This window comes from Topomyia yanbarensis, chromosome 3, assembly GCF_030247195.1.
Source record: "Topomyia yanbarensis strain Yona2022 chromosome 3, ASM3024719v1, whole genome shotgun sequence".
NCBI lineage: Eukaryota > Metazoa > Arthropoda > Insecta > Diptera > Culicidae > Topomyia > Topomyia yanbarensis.
The window spans coordinates 114192790-114217420 of NC_080672.1; the positions used below are offsets into that span (position 1 = coordinate 114192790).

Sequence of the window (24631 nt, forward strand, 5' to 3'; positions counted from 1 at the left end):
AGATATTCTCTACAATTTTGCTAATTTTTTTTTTTATTTTCATAGATGATTAAGTAAAGATTTGCTTCTCAGCATTAGGGGGATTAATCATCAAACTAATATTTTTTAAATGCGAAGCATTTTATAAATTAACTTTGCTGAAGACACTATAGCTCAAAAATTGTTTTTTCGTGATCAAAACAATTTTGATCACATTTTTTGCCACTTTGGGAACACTGTGCACAAGGATTCCCCTGTGAATTGAAAATGTCCAAAACTTTTGATTTTCAACTGCCATCAACTTGCCCTTCATCATGAAAATGTTTCCCGAAAAGTTGAAAAAAAATATTTTGATTTTCCGACGGTACATTAAAAATGTCCAAAACAAATGAAGATTTCGACTGTTACGGTGTATATAAGATTGCACACACAGTATATATACAACAGGGCGCAAAGAGTAGATACAGCAGGGCGCAAATAATTGAAATAATAGGTTCACCCAAAATTTATATTAGGCGACTTATACGCACAGATGTACGAACAACAAACAATATCGCATACATTCAGCTTATCAGAGCATTCAGACAAAGGACGAACTACAATGTCAAAAAGTTTTGATTTTCAACTGCCAACAACTTTCCATTCAATACAAAACACTTTCCCGGATTTGACGGATCGTCGGACCCCCTGTGAATTAAAAATGTCCAAAACTATTGATATTCGACTGCCAACAACAATTTCTTCAATAGGTATTTATTTCTAAACAATTGAAGGTTATCCGCTTCAACTTCAACTTTAATAATCGGGAAAGTAACGCAAAATGCATCGCGATAACCGTCAACGGAGTAACGGAGATGACGTTGACGGGTCGTTAACGTTATCGACGATGACGATGAATTATCGATTAACAACCCTGTTCCGGAGGGTTAACAAAATTAATAAAATAAACATAATTTATAAAATGAATTAAATAAATGAAAATGAACAAAATGAATAAAATATATTAAATGAATGACATGAAAGAATGGATGAATGTACTACATGAATGAATAGAAAAAAGGAATAAAATAAGAAAGATAAATGAAATGAATAAAATAAATCAAACCTGAAAAACAATATGGATAAGACTAATAAAATAAAGAAAATAATTAGAATTAGTAAATAGAAAAATGAGGAAAGAATAAACAGAATAAATTGAATTGAATGATTAAAATAAAAAAAAAACTAAGAAATATTACAACAGTTATAAAAACAACAGGATAAATTAATTTGTGCCAAATTGATAATTTGGTTGAAATGAAAAAAACAAACGACTGATGAAAATGCTGAATGAAATCATGAACTGGAAAATATAAATAATACGCATAAAATGAAAACAGTGAATAAAATAAGTTAAATGAATGGTATGAATAGAATGCACGAAACGAATAAACTGGTCAGAATGCAATAGAGTAAAGCCATGTCAAGTGATCCTCGAATTTTTCGCAAAATCGCCGATCTTCATGAGGTATATTTTATTGTATAAGGATTATGGTGAATAGCTTTTGGTATAAATATTTCGTTAAAATTCCTTTTTTTCTTTAAGATATTAACCCTTAAACTTTATTGCATGATAAAATTGAAAATTTTATATATCAAAAACTACTGAAGATAATTCAATGAATTTTTGCACACTTGGAATGATAATTGCACTATCTTATAAAAATATTTTTACTTTATTATTGTGTGAATAACGGTACTTTGCATCTATTTAAAATTTTCAATTGTATTTTTTCTTGTGTTCTTCACGCTAAAAATTTTCAAAACGTATGTTAAGTTATGCGGCAATCTTTCACCTTCAATAATCTGTATTGATAATTTTTCATTTTTGTTCCTATCGAGAGTTATGGAGGATTTTGTAACAGTGCGCTGTTTCAACGCACGGCCCACTTTGATGCAGCCCGCGAGAACGTTCATATTGGCAACGTCGCACGTCACTACGTCCTAATGCGCATCGCGTGGGAAGTGCGCATCGCATGACTAAAAGAAACCATATCTCTCGATTAGCGCAAAAGGGCAAACTTTTCAATACGAATTATCGAAGGTGATTTTTTCCGGATATTTTGAGATGCGTTGAATTTTTTGACTGAAGTGCACAACAAAAATTATAATTGTTTAATATATTTTTTATTATTTTAATTTAACGCTACTAACAATTAACATCTTTAAAAACACTTTTGTTAGTCAAAATACATCTACGTTATATCCAAATTCTTTTTTAGTCTACAACATTACTATATGAAAGTGGAAAATCTTATGCCAACAGCATTTTATTTCACGTTTTTATTTTCACCGAGTGAACAACTATGTGTGTTTTGAAAAAAGTTTAAATAAAATCTGTTGTTCAATCGCATCGATGTTGGGGTTTTTTTTATCACTATTGCTTCTGTTAATTCTGTTGATTGGTGGTTCTCCAAGTTCTGGTAAGATACTTTTGTCGAATTTCAATTAATCATCAACGTTCTTTATTTCAAAATCATCGTTACAGTTTTCCGAATGTACCTGTTGAGTCATCGAATATTCCAGTTCCATTACTTTGGCAAACACTATAAGAAGAAAAATTAAACGTGTAAATTTTCCTATATTGTAAACGCGTTATAGAGGAACCCATTACTATAAACACGGGATGTAAAATTGAAAATTTAAGGAAAATTGTGTTTTGTTCATGTTCATATTTATTTTCGTTGTATTTTTGCGCCCATTACGACATATGCTACACATGTGTTGACCAATATAATTTTTAAATTTATCACTCCACATGGATGCCATAAAAACAAGATACGACGAACATATTTATGCAATTTTTTTAACGGAATACATCATTCGTGTGATCGACCGATATTTATAACATAAATCAATCGAATGTTTTTTGAGCAAATATTGTATATCTTGAGATAATATAGCATTTCGTCGAGTTCTCTCTATATGGGAAACACCTAAGTGCGATCGAAACAAAAACAAACGTCAAAACGTTTTCTCACTCGCACTCGCAGATTCACAATATACCGTGCTACCTCTTAGACAGAACCAACTGTAAATAAAACGTGGTGAAGTATGTCAATTTGCGAAAAATATGCCAACGCAGATTAAAACATGCCCACTGCTCAACTTTGCTCATCGGCTGGCAACAACCGAGCGCATTTGTCCGAGGTATTGAGTGACAGAAACTTAAATAACTCTTGAACAATATAATAACGCTAAAGAGCATGCAAATTACTCAGAAAACATCACTTTCAATTATCCATAAAGAAAAGCTTGTCTTTTTGCTTTAATCTCAGAGATGCCAATTTTGAACATGAGATACGCTGCTTCAAAGCGATGCGCATTAGGACGTTGCGACGTGCGGCGTTGCCGACATGTACGTTCTCGCGGGCTGCATCAAAGTGGGCCGTGCGTTGAAACAGCGCACAGTTACAAAATCCTCTATAACTCTCGATAGGAACAAAAATGAAAAAATATCAATACAGATTATTGAAGGTGAAAGATTTTCGCATAATTTGACATTAGTTTTGAATTTTTTTAGCGTGAAGAACACAAGAAAAAATACAATTGAAAATTTTAAATAGATGCAAAGTACCGTTATTTACACAATTATAAAGCAACAATATTTTTATAAGATAGTGCAAATATCATTCCATAAGTGTGCAAAAATTCATTGAATTATCTTCAGTAGTTTTTGAGATATAAAATTTTCAATTTTATCATGCAATAAAGTTTAAGGGTTAATATCTTAAAGAAAAAAAGAAATTGTAACGAAATATTTATACCAAAAGCTAATCACCATAATCCCAATACAATAAATTATACCTCATGAAGATCGGTGATTTAGCGAAAAATTCGAGGATCACTTGACATGGCTTTACTCAATGAAAAACGAAAAAAATAGACAAAATGAATTCAAATGAACAAAATGAATAAAAAGAATGCTGAATGAAATAAAGGTTTTAAAATCAAATGATCATATATTTAATATTAGTCATATATTAAAAAATAAAACAACCAAAACGAATAAAATCCATCAAATGAATGAACTAAAGAATGTATTTATAGAATGGATTTAAAAAAAAAAATAATGATTTAATTTACTGAATCCTTTCAGAAAGCTCTGAAATGTTTAGTAAAATCCCATTATTATTAGCATAAAGTGCTAAGTTACTTTACGCTTGTCCGGGTATGTCGCAGACTCGTATCAGTCGCGTTAAAAAATGTCAAAACGTCCTGACTACTGCGATAGAAGACAAAAAGTTAAGGCGTTGTGATCACAATGCTTTTTCTTTCCAGTCATCCTTATAGCTTGCGAATTGTTTCGTTCAGAATTCTCGTTCCAGAGATATGGATTAATGAATCCTATACAAACCAATACCACGAAAAGACTACTAATTGTGACTGCCATTGACACTACAACTGAAGTGTTCTCAGTGTAGTGTCTACAGATATGATCAAGTAGGCAAAGAAAGGATTACTAATAAATCGTCATTTAGTGAGGCATTCTCGGTCGTACCTGAGTTTGGGCTATTACAATGGCGTCGAAAATTATTACAATGCTTGAAGAATGCGCGGAGTACTCAAGAATTTTCTCGCAGTCCAGTTTTTCTATTACTAGTTAGGAAGAAAAATACTTTGACAGAATGTCGCTAGTAAGTATCTGAAAATATCTGAAATTTAGTGTAATTTATTTCGCGAGATGAACCGTAATCAGAACGATCCGCTCGTTTGATTGGTGTGTTAACTATGGGACTCAGGTCCATCCGGGATTAGAACGACCCGTTCGTTTGATTGCTCCTACCATATGTGTCGCAGGTCCATCGGCAATCAGAACGATCCGTTCGTTCGATTAGAGTTTCTTCATGCAAATGAAAAGAAGTTTCGGTCGGTTCCGACCAGCCCGGGGACAACTTGACAGCTCCCATATATTGAACTCATAAGCAAATTTTGTGGTGATTTGGTGATGTCATGGCGGCTCGAATGGAGCAAAATTTGAAAAAGGCGCATCCCATTTACTATTTTCCATATCTAAAAAATAATCAATTTAAGCATTTCTTTCATCAAATTTATTTCGCTGTTCACATTAGAAACTGTCCTCATTCCCCCATACTTAAACAGAAACATAGATTCCATTTGGAATTTAAAAAATCCGAAAGAAAATCAATCGATTTTCGGAAATACAAGAAGATGACTTTCAAAATCAAGCCACTACCACTTATATTGGAATTTCCGAAAATCTTCCGAAACTAATCAACATCTCCTAAGGCATGAAATCCTCCGGTAGAGCCGAGGAAAATGCCAGAATAATTCTGAAGGGATCCATACCAAAACCATCGCAACATCTTCCGGACAGAATTATTGCAAAAGTCGAACAAAACTCTGGCCGAAGTCGAACAAAATTGTACATTCCTGGCAGCATTCTTGCTGAAACCGGGCACTACTGGTTTGATGCCAGAATTCTGATAAAAGCACACAAATTTTATTCAAAACCAATTTTGCTAAATGTGTAGAAAATCCTACATATATTGTTTATTCTCCCAATCAAAATGCTATAATTCTTGACGTTCTTAATGAACTTGAAACAAGATGTCGCAGGTTCACGAATTGTTAAGCTTGGTGATTTACTTTCATTGGCCAAAAAGTTTTTCATTTATATTTCATTTATAACACCAATGATTTACCGATTACAAACTTCACACAACAAGAAAACCAAAACATTTTTAGGAAGGAAGAGAGCCGTCTGCTAAAAACAACACCTTCCAGCTAAATCTGTAATAAGATTTATGTAACTTTGCTGACGGTTTCCAATCAGGGATAAATTTATTCTCTAATAATATTTTTCTTTATCCACATTTTGGAATACGCTTTTTCTAAATGCTGTTCTAGCCGCATTGACGGCGTTCATAACACACGCAACGAAACACGCTTTTCTCTTGAAACTTTTTCGTGTCGTTGTTCGTGGTAGTCGTACAGAAAAGGCATACTAGCGCCACCATCAAATCGGTGGTACATATATGAAACAAGCACTATCTGTCAAGTTGTCCCCGGGCTGGTTCCGACAGCATAAGCCATTAAATTGACTTTACGCTTGTCCGGACATGCCGCAGACTCAGGTGATTCGCATTTAATGCCAAAAGATCCTGACTCCTGCGTTGCAGAAGACAAAGAGTTAAGTAGCCAGGAAACTCTAAGCTTGTTCATTGACCCTACTCCACGCTTTTCTAAACTTTCTTACTTGAAATCCTTGCTCTTCCTTGAGTACTATGGCTCTTAATATTTGAAAAATACTTCACCTTCCAGTACCTTGCTAATTATATGTCGTTACAATATAAAAAAGGGAAAAGATTGACTCACTATAAGTCATTAATAAAAAAGGAAAAATATACAGATTTATGTTTGTCTGATCCAGATTTCATAAAATTTATCCAGACGATTTGAAAAGTATCAGAATATATTGGCTTAAATGGCAAGTCCCCCGTATGTAGTCGGGGATTTGTGCCTTAACTCTCAAGACTTAAAATTAATTCATGTGCTCAATGCTGAAAATTGAGCATTTAAATTGGTTAAATTGGCAGCGTAATTACTGAATTTTCATATTATATTTGTTAACATACAAATATGTTTCATTAGTAGATTACAACACATACTGCACATAGATGAGCAAAGAAGCTTTTTCAAACAAATAGGCCCTCCGGACCATTCCAGACTTTTTCGAAAAGTAATACAGACTTCTTGGAAAAATACTTGGCATCCCTGATCCATGGATCGAACGTAAATAATAAGCCTTCGTTGCGCTTTCCATCGATTCGCGTAAATTCATTGATAAGGAAAGTTTTAGTCGTTCCGCAATATTACCATCAATCACGCATGCAATGCAACCGCAAACAAATTAGGTGTGCCGCACAGGCGAACTTGGGCACGTGTTGCGTTCGAGATTATACATAAAATGTGCGCTTGAAACGAGAACATAACAAGGGAGAGCATGGCTTTTGACGTTTGTTTGGTTGGGCAAGCTCAGTTGCCAATTGTACGGCGAACGTTGTGTATCTCCACAGTCAGTGTAGCATACTTCCCTAGTAGCAATTAAAGTTTTATGGTACTCTTGAAGACCTTCTTAAAACTTAGAATGCACTTGTAGTGTGCTTTAAAACTAGAATTGCTACTTGGGTTACTACTCATCACAAGTCGTCATTGTTGAATGATAAATCTGCTCACTGACTGCCGATGCGCTCTGCTTTCCGTTCAGCAAGCGACTGAGCTTGTACTGTTCCTTAATGTGCATTTCCAATAATATTATCACAAAACGGGTAAACTTAGTTTTCAGATGACAAATTTTAACATACGTTTCATTGAAAATTCAACAGCGAGACGAAAAATTGAAAAAAAAATCACGTGGATTGTCTGTTTTCAAAATTTTCATCTTCAAACATTCATATTACCCAGTTAAATCGAATATTTCTTTGAGATACCCAAGTATTTCCTTAATTATAGTATATATAAACACTCAGTCTAAAATAGAATTGAATTGGAGTTCATATGGTTTTCGATTTTTGGTCCCACGCCTCCCCATAGTGCAACGTTTCGAAGAGATATTTCTTCATCTTCAGAGGAAAGCAGGGTTTGAACATTCGTAAGTTGCAGTTTACTCATAATACTAACATTTTGCAAATTTTCGCAGGACTACACATATTTCTTCTCCCAAACATCAATATTGATTTCGATTCTTGTACATATGCGCTATGTATAATAATAATGTAAATAATTGACATTTCCAAACTTATACTGAACAAAACCAACCATGAAATTTCAGTGTTTATGTCAGACAAAGAAGCAATTGCACTACTAGGTGGATTAAAAGGGGCGGGAGCAGCGTAGTTGGTAAATCGATTGCCTTGTACGCAGCGCACCTGGGTTCAAGTCCCGACCCCGCACATCGGGTTAGAAATTTTCTAACCCGAAGAGGTGGATGACCTTAAGGTTAAAACCTCTATAGTCGAAATAATAAAAAATAGGTGGAATAAAAGAGATTTTTATTGACTGGCCTTGGATCATGCAGAAATTAGAATGTCACAGTTGAACATTACTTGTGTTGAAACAAGCCTTTAAAGCATGTACCCTGAACGTAAATGTTATACCATTGAAAGAGACTGACCAAGATGTCTTTAACTTATCCAAACGAGCAGATGGATACGTCAAATGTCTGCTCGTTTTGGATACACCCAGGTTTTTTTTTACGCGGGGGATACGTACCGCGTAAAAAAAAACCGCGTAAAAAAACCGCGTTAATTGGAAAATCCGCGTAAAAAAAACCGCGTTAATTGGAAAATCCGCGTAAAAAAACCGCGTTAATTGGAAAATCCGCTTAAAAAAACCTCGTAAAAAGCCGCGCAAAAAAACCGCGTAAAAAAACATGGGTGTATATTTTCTTTGCCAAACTTTAACTAGAGGGCTCTAGATATGATATATTTTGACTATCAATCTCTCAACTCAACAAACACCTCAATTAACAAATTCCCAACTATAGCATTTGCGCTAAAATTTTTATTTTTATCATTCAAATGCCGGGTTAAATATAACTACGTTCCAAAAAAAACTTATAAAAACTATAAGTTATAAAAATAATCATTATTGATAACTCTAAAATATGTTTTCTCTTTTTTCAGTGTTCACATGGGGTCGGAAAATGGGCAAAAAGTTCGATCTTTTACGCCGGGGCAGTGATGCCCAGAAACTTCCGACGACGCCCCCATCACCAACTAACACGCCAACATGCGTATCCATATTCAATACAGACACCATCAAAAAAAGCAAAACGATTCCGCTGAAAGCGTATCAACCTGCAAATGAGCCGTTGGTCAAACTGAATAACGAGCGCTCCTCAGGAACGCTGAAAAATTTCTTCTATCGCATGGGATCAACCGGAATGTTGAATCATCGTTCCAGCCAAATCCAGAAACAAATACAGCAACAATCGTCCAAACAACAACCAAAACAAGAATCCAATCAGTCACAGCCGACCCAAACTGGTTACGTTGGCAAGGGCAAAATGGATGGACACTCGGTGCTCTACCGAAGTAGTTCTACCAGTCAGTTGAACTCGTCTTCATACATTAAATGTGACGATCCGACGGAAGGTATCAATCTGGCTAATGGAAACCACAAAAATGCAGCTAGCAGTACCAATCTCAACAATTCACCGAACGATCAGTCAACTCCAAAGCAATCTCCAGCAGCAAAATCGTCCAGTTGTGATGATATAGCGCGGGTAGCCGCATCACAAGAACAGCTGTCGAAGAAAACGCACTTTCCGTACGCCTTTCTTCGCTCCAAGTTGTCTGTTCTTCCAGAAGAAAACGGAGGCTCTGTAATCAATTACAATCGAATTAGAGAGAATCTGCTTCGTTCCGGAAATCGTGGATCGGTGATTAGTTTACGTTCCGAACTGGATAATATCTCGATAACTGATTCTCAGTTGAACATATCCGACAACGGAGAAGTGTTTTTGTCCGGAAACGACTCGAAATCGTTTACGGCCTGCGAACTGGGAACGATGGCTCGCAACAATTCAATAAAAACATTAACCGATGATCCGAGTTTCGTCGGTAATTACCAAAGACTGAGCAGTTGTCTAAGCAGTAACGAATCCGGTTATGACAGCGACGGTAGACATGCCGAGGACAAATTGGATGAAAGTGGATCAACTTCGGCTGGAAACAGCTTGACGGTGCATAATGGCACGACGAGTATAGACTCTTATGCGGATGCCATACGCAACAAAGATCAATCGTACATGTTCGGTAGCCGCCGAAGATTGTCTTCAACCAGCTCCGTTGTATCCGTGCAGAATCTGGAAAGTAGTTCGGTACGACGGCGCTTCCGACAGATCAAGCTGGAAAAGCATAGAGCGCATGAGGTAGTGGGAATTGAACTAACGCCACAGACGGTCAGCATGGACGAGGGAGACTGCGAAACGAGGTATCTGGTGACGGAAATCGATCCGGAAGGAATTGCCTACAGGTGAGCTTATCGATATCCTACATACTATTCCTTCGTCTATAATTTTAAATTGTTATTTCTACAATCCGGATTATCTACAATAATCTAATAGCTTTAAAATATCATTAGCACTGATTATTCTAGAATTTATTGCTAACAAACTTCTTGTAGTTTCGAATGTAAAAAACCATATTACCTCAAACATTCAAGCTCCTTCGAATAACATATTCCATTTGTAAACTTTGCAGAGACGGGCGCCTGCGGATTGGTGATGAGATTGTCAACGTAAACGGACACCATTTACGTGGTCTGCAATCTCCCAGCACGGTTCAACGCATACTATCAACGTTCGTTAATAATATTGTAGACCTTGTCATTGCGCATGATGAGCTAACTACGTTCAACGCCGACCTGCACCGGAAGATCAAAATTGACGCTACCGCAAGTAAGCATGTCACCGATCTGGAGGTCAACGGTGCGGGTGGGCAAAACACGACCAATGGCAATAACCCGAGACAGCAGCACCAGCCTGGCCTTGTGCCAGGATCCACGACCCTTATTAACTGCTCAACACCAAACGCGAACGGACGCTTCAAGCAACAGCAGCAAACATCAGTGAAGTCTTTTTTCCCAATGACACCCATATACGCACCGGCGGACTACGTTCCGGTATACGCGAATCGGATCTCCATTTCCAACACTATCTGTGATGATGAAAAATGGCAAATGCTAAGCAAGCAGCGGAGCGAAGCGTTGGGTAAGAACGGCTATTCGCAGATTCTTGGTTCGAAGCGGGTCATCAAAGATAGTGACGATGATATTATCATCGTTCCGCAAGGGCTCCAAAACCGTGCTCAGCCAAGTGAGGCAGGACTTCATACGCTCTATCGACCCGTGTCCCAGAGTAACCTTAGTCGTCATTCGTCGATCGCACATTTGTCTGAAAATGACGACTGTGAGAACGGTGCACTTTCGGCCCGTCCGGTCACTATGGTTGAAATAATTTCCGACACCATTCGACGAAATGTTCCCTTCGGTAGCGTCAGCAGCAGTAATCGTCAGGCAAACGTAGACTATCGCTCCATCAAAATCAAGAATCCAGAGGATATTCCAAAGACAGTACAAAGAATCAGACTGAAATCTTGCACCGAACCCGGTACGGTTTTAACTTCAGATGCGGGTGAAGTAACCGCAGTTGAGGCCAATACAGATTCGATCGATGGAGGTTCCCTCCAACGGTCCAAAACGGAACAGGATATAAGCGGTCGGGACGAGTTAGATTGTTCGATCGATAGCAACAAATACGAGTCTGGTGTGAGGATACTGATAAATGATGAAGGATCATCGTATATTGAAGGTACGGAGAATTATTTTGACTGATCGTTATCCAGCAGCTAAGTGTCAACTTTTTGTTGTAGGAATTCACAAATGCACCTATCTATCGGTCACGTACTATAAAGGCATAGGTATGAAGTCACTAGGTTTCAGTATCGTCGGTGGAAGGGATTCCCCAAAAGGGAATATGGGTATCTACGTTAAAACGGTCTTTCCCAGTGGACAGGCGGCTCTGGATGGCAATCTCATGGCTGGTAAGTATAGGAATTTGTATACAAATAGTCATGTCCGGTTTAACCGAAAGTACAATTGGTAGAACACGAAATCAAATCAGTATGGGACAGTAGTGATTTGACGTCCTTTGTTGTTTTTGTGACGGCGGTTATTTTCGTTGTAATAAGGCCATCCTCACGACGAGGTTTCTGAGGTAGTCGAGAGGTACCGGAAATCGACCGCATCGGAGTAGCTATTGAAACCTTTCTGGCATGGCGCTAAATTTGCTGTTTATTTTTGGATAACTCGGCCTTTTTTCAGCACAGACGTCATCCATTTTCCCAGCGATAGCAACGATAACACATCCAAGCGAAGAAACGGTTTCTCGAGCAAACTTCATCAGCTTGACACATTCATTGCACATCCAAAATAAATTTGGGTTTCGCGCAAGTTTTTTTGAAGAACGGCTTGTTAAATTGTTTCCCGCACTGCATATGCACCACATTTTTGCAAAATCCCATGCATTCGGTAAAATCGTACTCCGATTAAACGGTTTTCGCGCAATGATCGCATGCACTTGCCATAATGCATGCCGATTTGAGAATGCAGACAATGAGATACAGAAGGCGCTGCGTTCGGTGGAAAATTTTTGGTTTTCGACCTAACGCAGAAGTTCACTCGATTTCGATATTCGCTAGTTTTCACACAACACAAAAGCAAACAGAAGACACTGTTACACTGCACAATAACAACATTAAAAACAAAATAGTACAAAGCAAGCCTACAAAAAGTTTAAAAGATGTCCCAAATGAATGTGACGAAATTCACTGCGAAATGTTAACACAGAGAACAGACATATAAGCTAGAACAAACTTTCCCGAAAAACCTGCGTAAACATTTAAATGAAAATACGTTGAAAATCACCATCGCATACAGGTTTGCATGCGTGAGTCGACATTGTATCCAAGTTTGCATACAAGTTCCGTATAGCGATTGCTGTCCGATCGAAGCGCCGACCAGTGGCAAGTTGCTACTTGCTGTTATCATTTCAAAACGACAGTTTAATTTCTTACACAAGTTGAAAACTTTACTTGTATGTCAGTTCTCAGTGATGTTAATGACAAGTTGGCATCTCCACTCTCCCTATCAGACGCGTTTCCATAATTGCCAAATTGCAAACGACATGTTTATTATGCGTAATAAGTATGATAAACACAATGACAAGGGCTCTTGATCTATCGGCGGCCTAGAAGAAGAATGTATGGGAGAAGAGCAATACTTGCAAAGACCGAATACCATATCAGCGGTTCAAAGAGTGACGCAGAATACTGCACTGGATAAATTTGAAGAAATGACCAGGAGTGCGATTTTATGAAGTTTTAGCTTCTTATGGCCCTAAATTTTCTAACAGAGTGAAGTTCTGGAGCGTTGAGGTGTTTATCACTGTTTGGGAAAGCAAAAGTAGTACAAAGCTAGTGTCAGACCTTCATGAGACCTCAAGTCACTTTTGGAGGTATTTGTCAATGTAGATTTGTCGGTAGATGGTTCCAGATATAATAAAAACACTGGCTTATTTTGACACATCTACAGTAGGGTGTGACAAAAATTAGATTCAAGCTCCGAGCAACTTTTTAGGTACCATCTGGTTCCTAGAACAACTGTGCAAATTCTTAGCTCGATCGCACAGTGGGACAAGCCCGGACTTAAGTCCATGTATGAATGTTATGCGATATTCTCACTAGTATTTTTCTCCTACCAGCTAAGCCACCAGAGACATTTTTGCGAAATTTTAAGTGATTTGAACGTAAAATGAATTTTTGGCAGCTTTTTAAGGGCATAATTCAAGGGTTTTTTGCATAATTTGACCATAGGAACTACATCCGGTTATTTTCGTTTTTCAAAGAAATGGTTGATTTTATGCATTGCATTACTTCACCAAAATTATCCGTGTGATAAAATTACATCGTAATAAGTCACTAGTTGGTTTAGTTAGTGTTTAGATAACTGTTTGTCATGAATTTTTATTGAATTCTAACTTCTAATGCGATAACAACAACGACGCCTGTGAATGCCCGCGATCACACTATACTCATTCGAAAAATTTTAATTTTCTCTTTGAAATGAGTATGTGATAGTTTTGCGAAAACTTGCGATAAGCAATCAAAATTAAAAAAAAACTGTGAACGGAGACGCATAGTTATTACTAATATTGAATTTGAATAATCACTTTATAGCTAGAATAATGACACGAATACATGCACAACTTTCAAATAGCATTGAGAGCATGATCTACAAGGGTTTTACTAGTGATCAAGAGTAAGGAGCCGAGTGGGAAGTATGTTTTTTAGATGGTAGGGATATTAAGAATGATTGAAGATAAGTAAATATTTTCAACCATCTGAAATAGGTTATAAAATGTTTCTGGAACTATTTCTTGCTAACTTACACAATAACTGTCAAATAGAGTGAACACAGTTGAGTTCTAGTCATTTGGTGGGACTATTTTGATCCAAATTTGCAAAGCACTTATATAGCTTAAGGGTATGCGATATTATCCAAATAAAATAAGACCATTTTTAAATGAACCATATACACGAAAAAAGGGTTTTGGATTTATTTTCATTTAAGATATGAAATAAGCAATCTAAGTAACTTAAAACACACTTACGAAAAAAAATTGTTAACCATCTTGTTAATTAGTGAATGTAATTAAACATTCCGCTAAGATGCTCAAAATGTTTGTTCTGAAAATGATAGAAAATGTAGCATTCATATCAACTAACCCACTAATGAATTAATTGTTCCAAAATTTGTCGAACACATCTTATTTGATCCGTAAAGACAAAATAGTCATTTCTGAAGCCCCATCATGAGATGTCAATTAATTCATTTCAATATGGAAAATGAATTCCAAAATTACCTTTGAAAAAAAAAATCATAAAAGACAAAATACTTACGTTTGAGCCACTCTAATAAGTAGTAAAGTTAATTTCTATTTTTATAATTAAATTAAAAATTCAGCGCACAAAAACTTTAAAAAAAATTTAGAACCTTCACAACAAAATAATTTTTTTGAGCCACCCTAACGTATAATGAAATTTTTTTTACATGTGTTAATATCAAAAACGATTTAGCACACGAAAATTCATATACACAAATTTTAGGAACGATTTCGAAAAAAAAATATTTTTGAGACGCCCTAATGAATAGTAAACGCTTATTTTTGAAATGTTTTAATATCAAAAACGAATTCAGCTTAACAAAATTATATAAAATCGTCCTATTTGAACCGATACGGCAAAGTTTGGACTTTAGTCTACCTTTTGTTCTAAGTCGTGCCACCGTGAATCGGTGAAACTATATTTTTGCGCCCACTGTTTAAAGTTTACATGAGATTTTGTATGGGAAAATTAACTTTTACAAAATAATTCGTCCAGGAGTCGCCCATTACTTCCTAAAAATAAATCGTGATGTGGCTTTTATACAAAATTTAACAAAGAAACAAAGTCTTGAAAACCACGAAACGATCTGACGCTTGAGAAAAAAGTTATCAAGCAGAAACCGATTAATGCTCTGACGATTATTAAAATATTCATTTTTTCTAGCACCACTGCTGTTGGTTGTCCAATTATACGCAAATTTATTTTAATCCTCTCTTAATGTGTCTAAATCGTTTATCTATACTATTTGGCCACTTCGCAAGGTTTTGAGGGATTAATTCTTTTGTACATAATAAGTGAAAATAAGAAAAAAAAAATTGTATATTATCAAACCATCAGAAGCAGTGATGCTATGAAAAGTGAAATTTTCATCAATCTTCAGGGCATCAATCGGTTTTTGCTTAATACCTTTTCCACAAGCATCATATCGTTTTGCAGTCTTCTAGACTTTGTTTCCTTGACAAATTTCCTATAAAAATCAGATGTCTATTTATTTTTAGGAGGTAACGGGCGACTCTTGGAAGAATTAATTTGCAAAAGACAATTTCCCTATAGGAAATCCCATGTAAACTTTAAACCGTGGGCGCAAAAATATAGTTTCACCGATCGAGCTAAAAAAGCTAAATGGGACCCAAAAAGTTACTCGGAGCCAAATTTTATTTTTTTCATATAACCATGTCCCACTCTAATCTATAGTTCGCTTGCCACACAAAACACTTTTTGTGCAATTCGACTTCTTTTACATTTTATCCGGCCACAGCACGGGGTGATGTTCATAGTAAATCCAAGAACATTTTCACCAATAAATTCATCCGAAAACTAATAACCTATCAGGAAGTTGGCAGCTGCAGACTCAAAACCAAGCTTTTCAGAACCAACCTTCACGATGGACGATGTTCAAACAAGAATGCCTGCAGAATTGAATGCTGCCTTTCATTTTAGATGATGATGATGATATAGGAACCCACCATCAGTGCATGGAATACTCCGGTGGCTGAAGATGTTTTTAACAGCAAAGATAAAATTATGTTATCAATCGGCATTCACATTAACGTTGTTTGGGGCGGATCCATAAACAGAGTCATTTATGCGCCATCCAAAGAGACAGAGAATCTCCTTCCAACGAAAAGATCCAGCCAGTTGCGTGACTCAATTTCCAATACTTGTGAAGGCACTACCTGATGGTTTGTGTGAGAAAGGCGCATCAATCTTATTACCACTTGTCAGATCAGAACGTTCACAGCAACAGCATGATCCCGAAGAATTATGCGATCAATGGTAGTATTGTTATTTTGTGACTAGAAGCTGGCGACCCACGACATTTAGTCGAAGTTGCAACTTGAATGATACCTTGATGCTCCCTCCCAACCCAATGGCATATAATTTTATATAGTAAACATTCTGTATATAATGATTATGATGAATATATTTTATCTGATGGATATAATGTTGATGAATATAAGAGGTATTGTGTATGTGTTAATTCAATGCACAATAATGATAACAATAAACTCAGATTACTATAATTCATGTGATGTACCTAATGAAATATAAAAATTAAACTCTAATTAATGAATATAGGTTTTCGTTCCGAGTGCTCCCCTACCCTATTAAAACATTTTTGCAGCAAGACGTTGTATGCTTCACGTATGTCTATAAGTTGTATGAAGCCCAATCATTTTAAGATCTCTGCTTCTAAAAGAATCATTTGTTTGTCGAGAATTTAATGGAACCGTAAGAAAATGGGAATCGGTTAACGCGTTCAAGTTCTATAGCTCATAAACGCTTACTAGGTCCGAATTGGCCCAGTTCCCCCTATAATATAATATAATATAATATAATATAATATAATATAATATAATATAATATAATATAATATAATATAATATAATATAATATAATATAATATAATATAATATAATATAATATAATATAATATAATATAATATAATATAATATAATATAATATAATATAATATAATATAATATAATATAATATAATATAATATAATATAATATAATATAATATAATATAATATAATATAATATAATATAATATAATATAATATAATATAATATAATATAATATAATATAATATAATATAATATAATATAATATAATCCTTGACGTAGGTCTCATCATCCATGAGGCTTCGTCAGCATCTGAGAGTACATTTTCCGGGCCCGTGAATTTCCCACCGTATTTTGCCGTTTAACACGATTTGGAACCTTCTGCACTTTGTACGTATACAATCCCTCCTGATTCTTGGCTCTCTAAACGAAAGACTTGGACAGACTCATTTTTTGGCCACATCCCTGACCGAAGTATTGGGTTTCCGCTTAAACGCTTTCACTACACGCTTGTGACCCTGGTCACTAACAGAACATTCATTCTGACCGCACTTCTCCTTCCGTTCGATGCTTCGCGTTTTGTAGCAAAGTTTAATCACACGATTCACCGTCCACTGCACGATTGCGAGTTGTTTTCCGATGTCCCGATGAGAGAGTTGAGGATTTTCCAGGTGCATACACTCTAAACTACTTCTACCCAAAATTTTCAAGAGAACATACCCAATGGGTTATTTTCTACAGCGTTTCTTCTATGAAGCAATTTAACGTGGGACACCCTTTACTCAACTTCTCTGTCTGTCTCAGTAGCGAGCAAAGAATACGGTTACTAAGCATTGCGTTCATCCAACCAGAGATACATGCAGATACTCCATGACCACGCGTCGCTTTCAGAATATTAGAGGTGGTGGAGAATTGCAACAAAGAGGCGGTTTGCAGAAATCAGGAATCAGAATATATTGGCTCAAATGACGCGTTCCCCGTATGTATTAGGGAATTTGTGTTTTTTCGTGTCTTTTCATCATTTCTTGGACGGAAGGAAAGGAGAAGGAAGAGGGCGAAAGTAGAATTAGAAGGGTGGGAAAATAACAGCACAAAGACAAAAACAAACAGCAGGTAAGTTAAACTCACGAGTAGTTCAACTCGCCTGCAAGTAAGCCTATAGCTCTTTACAACATTGGATAAGAAACTTTAGTATGTCTCTGAGTTTCAGTCGCCCAAACATGATGTCGTCTATATACGGACGGCCGAAAGTCGGATTCACAAAGACCACATGAAAAAGACTCAGTACTCTGAATAGTTGCCATGTGATAATTGAGTTTGCAGTGGCCGGTTAAAGCCCTGGTCAGCATGCCGCAGGAAAAGGAGGAGAGGAAAAGTAGGAGATTTTTCAAAATCACTTGGCACGGTTGTTCTAGACACGCCTTTGTTTGGCGACATGTCTGTAGATTTCTCCAATAATTGCGGTGCTCGGACGAAGCCCACGACCGTATTTTTTCGCTTATCCAACTTGTCGAAATTGGCAGGGTGGGCTCAGGACCAACGAAGTCAATTCGTCAGCCCATTCATGTCCAGTAATACCAGAATGGCCGGGCAAGCTGACAAGGTAGGTAGTGTTGACAATGCCTAGTGCTTCGATTTGGGTTCGGCATGCAAGCACTAGCTTGCACCGTGATTTGTCTGAGCTAAGGGCCTTGATTGCAACGTGATTATCGGAGCAGAGGATTGTAACTTTGCCGGACAAGCTCTGTAGAAGGGTCATTTGTGCCCCGCACATAATCGTGAAGTAATGCTTGGAATACAGTACAATATCTACATAGTGAGTGAGATTGTTCCAATCTCATTTCACGACAGTAGATACCAGCACGTCCCCCCATCAGACCACTTGCGTTTATTGTTGTCTTTCCATATAGCCAAACAAGCACTCCTTTCGAGAGGGAATGTCCGGTAAGGAAAACTACATGTGAGTAATATCGCTGAGAGCAAGAATATCTTCACCCCATGTAACCATTTGTGACCACAATCGTGTATGACTGGTAGCAAGCCCAGTAACCTGCAGTCGTATGCACATGATAGTGCTTCTTGTTTGAGATGTATGTCTGATGGTTTGATATTTAGAAATGCCTCAAGAACAGCAGTCGGAGTCGTGGTGAAAGCACCAGTCAACACCATAAGCGCCATTCTTTGCAGATGGTTTAGCTTTGACTGGACTGTCATCACCTCTCCCCTCTGCCACAACACAAGGCATCCGTATGACAGTATTGGACGTATACAATTGTCGTGTAAATCCAATAGATGTATTTAGGTTTAAGACCCCAGGTCTTTCCAAAAGTTCGTCTGCACTGCCCGAAAGCCATGCACGCTTTCTTGACTCTGAACTCAATGTGAGCAGACCAATTCAGTTTGGAATCCAATATGACTCCAACGTATTTGACTTGATCTGCACACAGTAGCTCAGAATCAAAGAACTGCAAGGGACGAACCCCGGTTGTTATTCGCTTCTTCGTGAAAAGAACCATTGAAGTTTTGCTTGGGTTAACTGATAGTTTAACTTGTCGACACCACTGTTCGACGGCTCTTAATGCCTGTTGCATTAAGTCAAAGATTGTTCCGATGCAAAATCCAGTAATTAGTATTTGGTAATCGTCAGCAAACCCGTAGGTTGGAAATCCAAGCTCATTGAGTTTCTTCAACAAGCCATAATCAAAAATGTTTCATAACAAAGGTGACAGAACGCCACCCTGAGGACAACCGCAAAAACTCTACTTCCGTATCTCAGCCTGTCGCAGTGACGAGAAAATAATGCGGTTACTAAGCATTGCGTTTATCCAACTCGAGATATATGCAGATATCCCATGACCGCGCGTCGCTTCCAGAATAGAACTGGAAGGACACATTGTCAAAGGCACCCTCAATATCTAGGAATACACCCAAGCTAGATTGCTTGGGCGAGAAGGCTTTCTCAATGTTGTAAACAACATCGTGAAGCAGAGTGATCGTGGATTTCCCCACACTGATATGCATGTTGCATTTTGTGGTCTGGTATTAAACATGTGCTAGATGTCGATCCACAAACCACAGCTCGAAGGCAACTCGCAGCTGCGTTAAAGAAGCAATCGGCATTCGACGTGAGTAGAACGACAACGATCGTTTGGAGGACTACAGCGACGAGGGTGCTATCGATCACTATCAAGATGCGACTGATATCCAGAGTGGTATTCGACATATGTAACACTGCGAAATCGCAATCAGGAGACTATCCCACAATCAGACAAAATAGGCATATAACGTAAGCAGTATGATGATCTGGTGGATGACTCTAACCGGAAGGCTATTAGTGGTTATCAAAATGCGACTGACGATTGACAATACGTTGACGATTACATTGAGTATAACCCAGAGGATCATACTGAATTGGATTGGATTTAGAGAAATATGGAAACATTACCATGAATATCAGTACAAGATATAAAAAAAATATTGCTGATAAAACGCCTTTACTAACTTTGCGACATCCCTTTGCTTATGAGATATTCACACCTATTTCGTTGTCCTTATTTCTTTTCTATTTCAGGCGATGAGATAGTTTCGATCAACGATGTCATGGTGCTTGGAATGAGTCACACCGAAACTATCGGACTGTTCAAAAATATCAAAGAGGGACCGGTGATGCTAAAGCTGGCTAGACGAAAGTAACTTGGATCAGGATTAGAAAGTTATTACAATTATTAAAACTGTTACCATTTCGTTTACTTTTAGATATCAAAGAGCCAAATCCGTAGACAACTTGCCGAACTGAGCTGATGGATTATCACCACTAACTAGACGCAAGTCATTCAAATCTATACTTCCTAGATGTCTTCCAGCTGGACTATCCAAACATATAATCCTAACCACGCCCATCGATTTCACCCTATTTGGACACGTTTGCGCTATCGCACTCGGACGCAGATTTAACCGCAAGGTTGTAGCACTTAATTCTAGTCACTTATGTGTACTTAACTTAAAGCTGAAATGTAATGTTGTGTCTCAATCGGTGGGAAATTGTTTTTGAAATGCTACTGCTAGTTGTATTGTATTGTGATGAATACATTAAATTGTAGAATCGTAACCGTTAATATCTAGATGTAATGCACGTTCACAACAGAATCAAAGATTATTAAACAATTGTGTACAAAAATTTATTAGGGTAAATTAATATGGTAATAAAAAGATTTCACTCTGTTGATTCCGCAAACGATTTTCAGTCGGTTTTTCTCTCGCGTGAATTATGTCCTATCGCACACGACATCTGCATTTTTTTGATCGTCTATCTCTTTGCCACTCACCTGGATACGCCTTTTCTTGGCGTAGTGATCAATTCGACTTTCCAAGCTTTCTACAGGAAGAATAAAACGAAACATTGCATCTGAATCAATTGACCAATATTAATTGTTCGACCCTTACCGCACTTCTTACGGTTCATCAGCGGTATGTACTCTTTTCGTTGAACACCTTGCAGTAAAATGGCTGTTTGGGAGCTTGGTTTTGTCTGGTCTTCGAACTGCTTGCTGTATATATTCTGCAGAGATGTCAACATCTCTCGACACATAGTTGATCTAAGAAACAAAAACAATGTTTAGTATGAATTTGAATCGTCTAAAAAAAAATTACTTAATACTGCTGGATGTCCACAATCCTTGAAGCTCGGCAATAGTCCTAGATAGGCTCTCCTCTTCGTAAACCCAATCGCGAATATCGGATTCTCCATTAATCTCGTCATCATCTACCTCGGCAACTGGAGCATTTCTATCAAAAAGCTTCGGATCGAACGTCCCTTTACTTCGGAACTGGCAGTCATACAAATTCAAAGGCAGATCATTGGCTAAACTGTACTGAGGCTTGCGTGGATTTTCGCCTACATCGAGTAGCTTCAGGATCACATCCGGATCCTCCTTACCCTGACCGACCAGAATCAAAATAGCCATGATGCACCGAACCTGATGCCAAAGGAAAGCATTTCCTCGAAGTTCGAAGTAAAGCATGTCGTATCCTGCCTCCTCACCATCCTTTCCCGACTCCTTAATGAATGCATGTAAAACGTTTCTAGTGAAGGTAACAACACCGTTCCCAACATCCATTTTGCACAGATTGCGGAAATCATGCGACCCAACCAGATACCGGCAGCCCTTCTGCATCGCATCTACGTTGAGGTCCCCGCGAGGAAAAAAGTACCTGTAGGTCCGCGACCGGCAATCGAACCGCGCACTGTAATTGGGGTTTACCATGGGCATCCAGGCAACACAGCGGATGTCCTGCGGCAGGACTCGGTTCAACAGCTGACAATAGTTCAGTTCACTGGCGACCGATTCCGGTAGCAGCTGTTGCTCGGGTGCAAACTTCGACCGCACATCTAAGCTGACGACCTGGTGAAACGCACTGACACCCTTGTCGGTTCGTCCACAGCGATGGTAGTTGGATGTTTCACGGTCTTCGATAAGGCACACCCGTGTCAACGCGTTGAACAGGTGGTGCTCTGTGGAGGGATCAAATGGTAAGAAAATGTAAAACTTGATTTTGCCGGTATTTAAGTGTACATATCATCTTAATCTAATAAACTACCAGTATTGGAGAAGAGGTGCATTTGAGAAAAACAAATGACATTTCAATAAAACAATACAAAAATTGATTTATGTCTTAGTATCACTTCTGCAAAATTTGATGTGCAAACTTGTATTCTACCACTAAACTGGAATACTTTTTGTAATTCGTATAATTTCCTGATAATTGTCTCTATTTTGAATGCTACCAGCAGATCAATTCTGTCTGTAAGCACATGTCAGCCTCATCTAGACAGGAAATCTACATTGTGCTGTAGAGGGTTTGCTACGAAAATCTGAAACATCGAATTTTTGTTCAACCTTTTCTTAATCTACACGAAATATTTTGATTTTTGGATAAGCTGGATGATTATCATGAAAACAATTTGGGATTTTTTAACTATAACGAAAAACATATAATCGCTGACAATGTCATACCAAAATGAAAAGAGAACCATTTCATTGCTTTTATTTTTTTAACGAAAAATATACGCTTTCATAATTGCATAACACTAAGTCGTATGTTTGAAAACATCCAAAAATGGCAATTATCGGAAATGGAATATTTTATGAATTTTGATCAGATTTCGAGCATAGTAAATCCATGAACCCATCCCACAGTCATATCCTATTCTTTAAAACTTATCGCAGCAATCTTACCGATCGTATTTGCAGAGTCTTCCTGTGTAGTGTAACCCTGATAGTCCCATCCGAGGTAGAAAAATCGCAAAAGAATGTGTCGCTTGTGCCACCTAAAAATAATATTAAGCATGGTCAGACACACAAGTAGCTTTATATTAGAATAAGGAATTACTTCGAAAAATCAAACTTGCGTTGCTTTTCATTCTGTTGCCCAGATGCCACAGGCTTCGGCCCGGTCGCCTTCTGGATGATATTTTTCAACTGAAAGTTCTGCGATTCAAGTTGGACTATCCTATCTATCAGTTGCTGGAATGGAACGCAAAAATTATTTAGTTGGTCTCTTATGAGGTTTATGATTAAAAGTCTTGCATTGTTCTAGTGCAGCGGCTCTCAACCTTTTTCATACCACGGACCCCTTAGAAATCTCCCTGGGTTACCGCGGAACTCCACGGATCAACATCGATTTTGTATACTATCAATATGTTATTTTCAGTTTGTTAGGAAACAAGACTTAAAATTTCAAAAGCACTCGGAAAATATATTTTTCTTCGCGGACCCCCAGCAACGACTTCATGCCCCCCGAGGGGTACGCGGACCCCGGGTTGAGAATCACTGTTCTAGTGCAAAGGAGCAGGGAAAGTATAAAAAATTTAATCAAATAGAATTGATTAGCATTTTTGTAGAAATAAAACCTTGAACTTGGTACATTTGCTTATTGAACAAAACCCACGTAGTCCTAAAATAGATTGATAACACCCAAGTTTGAATAAGAGTAGCACTGTGGAGTGCACTATCAAAAACGAAAATGCCATAGAATTGAAGACCTGAAAAGTAAAATAAAGCTAAAAGTCAGAACTCAACGCTCCCGATGTCATATAATCAACGACCAGATGTCCCGGTTTAGGTGTAGTGTACCGTATTCATCAGGCTTGTACTGCCTGCCTAGATCTCCCGGAAAGGAAGTTCTTCATATTGCACGTTTTCTCACTCGTATCCAAGTTTCATCGCAGATATCTGGTCACTTTACATTGAGGAGCAATTATTTGTCCTCAAAGCCACTAGATTTTCTAATCAAGGTGTACTCAGCGCACTAGGCAACTACCGGTAGTTTGAGCGATTTGTCATTCCATGCATTTTTGCGGTGCCGATTCTTCCCGTGCCACAATAAACATTTAGCTTACCTCCTTCGAAAGCGCTTCCAGTTCCGCTCGGGAATGTCGTTTTGTCTTTTTTATCACTTGCACTGAGAAATCCATCTTCGAATTGTACGACTTCAGAACATTTCCAACACAATCCGCTAATGCGCCTGATAAACAGTATTTTTCGCTTCAAACCAAAACAATTTCACGATTGAATTGACACGACACGCACCGCAACACGTGTGTTTGACAGCTGGCTGCGTGCTGTGTGATGAACGAGGCTATGTACACCGAGAAGCATGAATGCAGGCGCATGCAAATAAAAGTTATCATGGTAACAATCTATTACCCAAAATGTAGATTATTTTCACACATCTTAAGCTTTCTATGTGTTACTTAAGGGGGGTGGGTAAGGATTTCAACGTTAGAAAAACAT

General features: G+C 37.6%; 2 protein-coding genes across 4 annotated transcripts in view; one reads left to right on the top strand and one right to left on the bottom strand.

The window, feature by feature from the left end:
- Positions 1–21075, top strand: part of LOC131692813 (multiple PDZ domain protein-like) — a 240523-nt gene extending 219448 nt beyond the window's left edge. For all 3 annotated transcript variants that reach the window (XM_058980100.1, XM_058980101.1, XM_058980102.1), the window contains 5 exons: positions 8667–10020; positions 10248–11356; positions 11418–11588; positions 20410–20527; positions 20595–21075. In XM_058980100.1, coding sequence (XP_058836083.1) covers positions 8667–10020; positions 10248–11356; positions 11418–11588; positions 20410–20527; positions 20595–20634 — 2792 coding nt within the window. In that variant the 3' untranslated portion in view covers positions 20635–21075. The remainder of the gene's footprint in view (positions 1–8666; positions 10021–10247; positions 11357–11417; positions 11589–20409; positions 20528–20594) is intronic.
- Positions 21003–24421, bottom strand: LOC131692814 (tRNA pseudouridine(38/39) synthase). Its single transcript, XM_058980104.1, has 6 exons — positions 24238–24421; positions 23229–23362; positions 23075–23166; positions 21489–22350; positions 21282–21433; positions 21003–21213 (listed from the first exon to the last, which is right to left on the bottom strand). Exons 1-6 carry the CDS (start codon positions 24310–24312, stop codon positions 21104–21106), a joined length of 1425 nt encoding a protein of 474 aa, XP_058836087.1. The 5' UTR covers positions 24313–24421; the 3' UTR covers positions 21003–21103.
- Between the last annotated feature and the right edge of the window lie 210 nt (positions 24422–24631).

Excerpts from the sequence above, each read along its gene's own strand:
- LOC131692814 (XM_058980104.1), bottom strand. The coding sequence starts at position 24,312 with ATGGATTTCTCAGTGCAAGTGATAAAAAAGACAAAACGACATTCCCGA. Across the intron at positions 23,167-23,228 it reads CGCAAGTTTGATTTTTCGAA|GTGGCACAAGCGACACATTC; the intron begins GTAATTCCTTAT and ends TATTATTTTTAG. Across the intron at positions 21,434-21,488 it reads TGGACATCCAGCAGTATTAA|ATCAACTATGTGTCGAGAGA; the intron begins GTAATTTTTTTT and ends TTTGTTTCTTAG.